The sequence below is a fragment of the Psammomys obesus genome, unplaced genomic scaffold (genome assembly GCF_907164565.1).
Source record: "Psammomys obesus unplaced genomic scaffold, mPsaObe1.curated_primary_1811, whole genome shotgun sequence".
In the NCBI taxonomy this organism is placed as follows: domain Eukaryota; kingdom Metazoa; phylum Chordata; class Mammalia; order Rodentia; family Muridae; genus Psammomys; species Psammomys obesus.
Window position 1 is genome coordinate 12,937,826 of NW_026591872.1, and position 6,000 is coordinate 12,943,825.

General features: G+C 48.7%; 1 protein-coding gene across 1 annotated transcript in view; it reads left to right on the forward strand.

Annotated features, from left to right (window-relative positions):
* Window positions 1-1,538, forward strand: part of Bcorl1 (BCL6 corepressor like 1) — a 63,300-nt gene extending 61,762 nt beyond the window's left edge. Inside the window, 1 exon segment of the mRNA XM_055612173.1 lies at window positions 805-1,538. Within this exon segment, the coding sequence (XP_055468148.1) occupies window positions 805-1,087 (283 nt within the window). The 3' untranslated portion in view covers window positions 1,088-1,538.
* The last annotated feature ends 4,462 nt before the right edge of the window (window positions 1,539-6,000 follow it).

Here is a 6,000-nt window from a genome sequence, read left to right on the forward strand (position 1 = left end):
AAAATAGTTTTATTAACCCCTTCCCTCATCAAGGGAAAGGATTCAACAGAGACAGACAGAACAAGTCTAAGGCTGGTGTACTGTATAGCCCAGACTAGAAGTGGCAAAGGTTGGAAATGACACAATGAGAGTGGCTAGGGGGGAGAACTGCAAACTGGGAACACTAACTGGGGAGAATACAGTCCTTCTTCCTGGTTTAAGCCCATGGAAGTGCTTGGCTGGTGATCAGCTTCTGCAGCACCCCTCCCAGCTGTCCCTAGGCTGCTGCCCAGTCTCAGATGTGTTGCACAAGGGCAAACTGGCTGTAATGTGAGCCCGGGGCCTGCAGAAACATTGGTGCTGCCGCTGCTAGAGGGGAAAAAAAAGTTGTCTAATGCATTCCAGAGCCAAAGAGAAATGCCTTTTGGATTACCCACAGTTTAGGCCTTTCTCCACAGCTCCACCTCTACTAGGGATGTCTGGAGTAGGGGTCAGGAAGATGTGGCCTGAGCAGATAGTAAATGGCAGGCCATGGGATGGTAGGCTAAGTCCCAGGGAAAGCCTTAAGAGGCCCGTTTTTCCCTGGGCTTGCCCTTTGTGGAAGAGCTAGAAGCCAGGGCATATATTGTGTTATCCCAGCTGTACTCCAGAAACTTGTGGTCTTATGGGAGGTTACAATAAGTCTCAATAGGAGGTATGGGGTGGGGGGTTGGACTGTGGGAGTCACTTGGTCTCCTGGCTTTCTGTAGTACTTCTGGAGCCTCATGCGTCCGCCCAACGCATCCTCCTGAGCCTGCTTCCCTAACTTCATCTTTGCCTTTCCAGACCCTGCAACTGGTTCCTCTTCACCGATGTCCTGAAGAGGCTGAAGCTGTCCTCAAGAATCTTTCAGGCCCGGTTCCCGCACCTTGAAATCACCACCCTGCCCAAGGCTGAGTTCTGCCGTCAGGTGGCCTCAAGTCAGCTGCTCACCCCTGCTGAGAGGCCTGGGAGCATGGAGGACAGATCTCCCCCAGGCGCTTCTGAGACTGTGGAGCTGGTGCAGTATGAGCCAGAGCTGCTGCGGCTCCTAGGGTCTGAGGTGGAATACCAGTCCTGGAACAGTTGACGGAAACAGCCCCTTCCCATTCTTCTTTCTCCTTCGAGTTCACCCTTCCCCCACTGCCCATGTCTCCCCCACCGAGCACCAGACTGCAGAATGAGGCAATAATACGGACCAACAAGAAGCCGCCTTATCAATGCCAGCATTAGTGACTGGAACTTTTTTTGTCTGTTTTGGGTTACAGTTAGTTCTCATCTTCCTGTTGTGGTTGGTGATGGGGGTGGAAAGTTGAACTCCACTTCTGAAGACAAGAGGTCTAGAGATGGTCGGAGGTGGCCACCAGGGTCCCTGTTTGGACTGTGCTTATGACCAAGACCAAACATGGGCCTGATTGGCTGTGGCCTGTCCTAAGGAGAAATGAGAAAAGCCCAAATCTCTGAGTGCCCCTCTCTGTCTCCCTGTGCTCTTCTGTCTTCCATAGTATTTATTTTATTAGTATTTAATTTGTATTGTTTCATTGGTTTCTGAAAGTCTGTATCACTGTGATGATTTTGAGACAACTTGTTGTATTGAGGGACTTTACCTCCTTTCCTTTTTCTTTCCGGATAAGCTTTGGGGATGTTCCCTCCCTCTAAGAACATTATTCCCAGGTTGTCTTTCTCCACTTGGGGAGGGAGCAGGGTGAGGAAGGATGGGGGGGGCATCATCATAAGACTGAACATCCTGACTGCTGCTGGCCCAGAGCTGGGGGGCTGGGGGCAAATCCCTGGCCTTTGGTGCTCCCCCACCCCCTGTCAGTTTGCCCCACCCCTGCCCTTTGTAACAGCTCTGCCATCTTGAGATTAGTGTTTACTGGGGAGAGGGGCTCCTGAGTTAATCTAGTAAAGGCAGGTTGAGAATAGGCCTGCGGTAAGGCTGCCTCCCTCACTGTTCCACTCAGAGTGCACAGTATGAAGTTGTTCTGGCAGCTTTTGCCCTGCACCCCTCCCCTATTTGGCTCACCCAACCATCCCTGGGCTCCCCATCTTGAGATACTGAGCCTTTCATCTCCCAGCCTTTGCCTTGCCATCCCTACATGGACATCCAGCACTCTTTACCCCTCTCTCCTCCACCTGCTCCTCATTTTTGGAGTCTGTAAAGGGCCCTGGGACTAACTGGGCAAGAGGAGGGACCAGTCTCTAGCCTGGTTCCCCACCCACTTGGGGACTTATAGCTGAGTGAGTGGCTTGTGGGCCTTCAGATGCCCAGTGTTAGATCTGTTACAGAAGAGAGGGAGGGAGGAAGAGCAGCTTGGGTTGTTTCCCTGGCCTCTGCCCTTCGTGGCATTGTCTTTCCCACTCTTCTTATTTTTCTACCGATTGCTATTTTTCCGAACGATCCTTGTAGAAAGTATGTACCATCCAAAGGCAGGAGGGCCTTGCTCTGGTTGGCTCTGGATGGAGATGGTACAGTTTTATTGTACAGGTGCTAAACAACAACAAAAGAAGAAAATGAAAAAAAAAGACCAAAAAAAAAAAAAAAAGGAAAAAAAAAGCCAATTTGGGGATGGGACAGTCTGTTTTCTGGAGGCTCCTGGCCCATTCAGGAGCATTATTTCTTTTAGCTGTGTTGTTTTTTGTTCCCAGGGGAACTTTTGGGCCCCCTTCTGTAGGACAGCCCCATTATCCTACCCAATTGGTTTTGAACAACTGTTTTCTCTTTTTAACAACAAAATTTATATATATATATATATATATATATATATATATATGTATATATGTATACATACATATATACATATATATATATAAAGTTGAGGGGGGTTGGATTTCAATTTTCTTTGGTTTTTTGAGATTTATGATACTGTGTGGTTTATTTTGTTTAGTGTTTGCCTTTTTTTTTTTTTTTTCTTTTTGTTTTTTTTTTTGGTTGCCCTTTTTTTTCCGTTTTAAGCAACTGGCTGTGGAGTCAAAAACACTTGCATACTGAAAAACCTGTGTCAGGGCCTTTGTTTCCTGTTCTCACTTTTCCCATTTGTGGCTTTTGGGGAGTTAAGTGGTCCCTAGATATACAATGGGTGAAAGGGAGTCATAATAGAGCTTTGGGTCATTGGGTTGGGTGGGACTGTGGAAAGGAAAGGCAGAAGCATGTCCCTGCAGTCCTGGCAACCTGAGGGAAAATAGTCCAACTTGGGGTTGCTTTGACTTAGAAATGTGGAAAGGGCATTCCTTGTTTGCAACTGTAGTAACAGGAATAGAGGAGGGGCCCCTTTGGCTGCCGGGTCAGTGGTGTGGTCCTCTCTAATACAGCCAGAAATCATCTATCTGCCTGCTGATTCCTCTCCATGCCAGGACTATCCACCTAGATGTGCTGTGTAATTCCCCACTCTGCCCTTACCCTTGCCAGCACCCTCACTATTGTACCAGTGCTTTACCTGCTGACCTTCGAGGTGCTGGCTGTCCATGGTTACTAGTTTTCAATGACCTAACTGTAAGGCAAGACACCTGTCCCTTGTTTTACAATTACTCCTCCCACTTTTTGATAAACAATGGTAGAAGGAAGAAATCTGTCTGCAAGCCCTAGAATGTGTCTGCTACTGTTTGAGAGGAAACTGTGAGGATTTAGATCTTGGAACTCAACTTTATAGACCCAGGCTGGCCTTGAACTCTGAGATCTGCCTCCCAAGTGGTGGTATTAAAGGCATATGCTACCATGCCTGACTCCTATAAACTTTTAAGCTGTGTATCTTTGGGCCTCTCATTGTGGATTGAGTGGGTGGACCAGGGGAATGATGTGTCTGTCTTCCTAGAGTCCAGCCATTCCCCAGGAGTAAATTTAAGCCTCAAAATCTTGCTTCCACCTGAGTTTTCCCAGATAAACATCATCCTTTTAGAGGTACACCACTGATCTGCATTACTGCTGTTCTTCTCCCCACAAGGTCACCTCAAATACCCCACAGTGTTTCTAATTTCGGATCCATCCTCTACTTGAAATTTGCAATAAAAAGGCAAGTATACATGGTGGCACATGCCTATAAGCCCAGCATGGGGGAGTGAAGCACTGAAAGGATTGCTGTGAATTCTAGGTCAGCCAGGGGTATATGGTGAGACCCTGTGCCCAAACAGCAAGCAAGGTGTGAGAATGCATGCCTGTAATCCCACTTTTCTGAAGGACAGAGGTGTGTGGGGCAGGGTTGAGGCCAGCCTGGGCTACACAGGTGACACCTTGTCTCGAAACAACAAAAAGGAACTTAACAGTTCAGAAGTCAGACAGGTCAGTAGGGTAGAGAAGCCATGTTGTGATTAGCAGTATTCAGCTAGGCCCCAAATGCTGTAGGAGCTCAAAGGGGTGGGCAAGGGCACCTGGATGACTTGAACAGATGGCCTGGGAGGGGTGATGAATGGTGCATGCTTAAGTATAAATAGATGTCAGGGAATGATGCTTGGATTGAGGGCACAATCTGAGCAAAGGCTTGGAGAGGAGAATTAGAAAAATCAGCAGCACTTTAATATTTTCTTGTGTATTGGGGTCTTTTAGCCACATATTAGGTGGAGACCATTGCCGAGTTATAAGATCAGGGCTGGAATCATTACTGACACTGAAGCTCTTCATCTTGTCTGGTGGCCTCTTAAACGTTCTTTGGCCCTTTGCTGTCTTGGGTAGGGCAGAACTGATACCACTCACTACATAGGTGCACCTTGCTTGAGAGCCTGATCCTATTTGCCGGCTGGCACTCAATTTGCCAAGTTCCGGATAGATGAGCCTTTATGAAGAGTAAAGTAAGAGTTACTTTACTGTGTCAAGGTCAGAAGCCTGCAGTTATTGTCAATCTTGCCTGGATAGTTCTTTTCTGGTGGTGTACACAGCACACTATTAGCTTCTAGAGAAGATAATGTCTAGATCCTATGATATAAAGTAGAGGAAAGGTGAATTGGGCAATAAGTTGCACCTTTCATAATCTGGTCTGATAACCAAGACATCTGTTGGGCATTTTATAAAGTCGGTTTTTGACGTGTTTTCGAAGAGTTGAGTATGTTCAAGGGATCCAGCACCACTATTAGAGAGTCAGCAAATGTTTGGGCCTGCTAGATTCAGAAGGGGGCAGGCCTGGCTCTGTGGACCCCCCCCCCTTACAGTGGCAGTTTCCACTATCAGGGGGTCTAACAACTGCACCATTATGCCCCTGGGTGCATGCTCCTCCCAAGCTCAGGGTCATTCCTCCAGGAGCTTGGGCTCAAACTGCAGGCAAATGTAAATGCCTCGATTGTTGTCTCATTTCAAGGCTGAAAGCGGCGGTGCATGAAAGTGTCGCTAAAGCCATGGAGAGGAGCATCAGATCCGGGGCCTGTTGAGGGGTTGGCCATATCCCGGAGCTTGCTTTTGCGGTTCTAAGGGGGCTACAGAGAACCAGGAGGCTAGTAGTCTCCAGCTCACCCGCTGGTTTGCTAGGTTGAGGGCGGGGATAAGGAGCGGTTGGCCAAAGAGGAGGAGACATTCCGCTGATTGCTGAACTCTCCGTGGAAAGGAAAGGGGATCTAGGGGAAAGTTCGAAGGAGCCAGGGAAGTTGTCGGTGGGAACTAAAGCCGCCCAGAAGTTTGGAGTCAGGGAACACGTCCAAGGGACAGGAAGTTGCCTGTTTAGTCGGCTCCTCTGAGAGAGGTGAGCCACGCCCTGGCCGCCCCTCCGTCCCAGGCTCCGCCCAGCTGGCCCACCATCGCAGGCTCTACAGCGCCACCTGCTGGATGTTAGCTTCCATACCCGGTGCACAGGGCAGAGAGAAGAGGCTGCTGAGGTTGAGGGCCCAGAGCTTGCTCAACCTGGGCCCAGAGCCTCCAAAAGCCCTAGGCAACTGCCTTTCTGAGTACAGTCAGCAAGCGTGTGACTATCAGAAAAAAACTTGTCTGTTCCCGCCCGAGAGGATGACATTTCGACCTGTGAACCCAATGGTAGATAACACCAGGGAGGGAGTACCTGCCCGAAACGTTATATGATGGGCCAA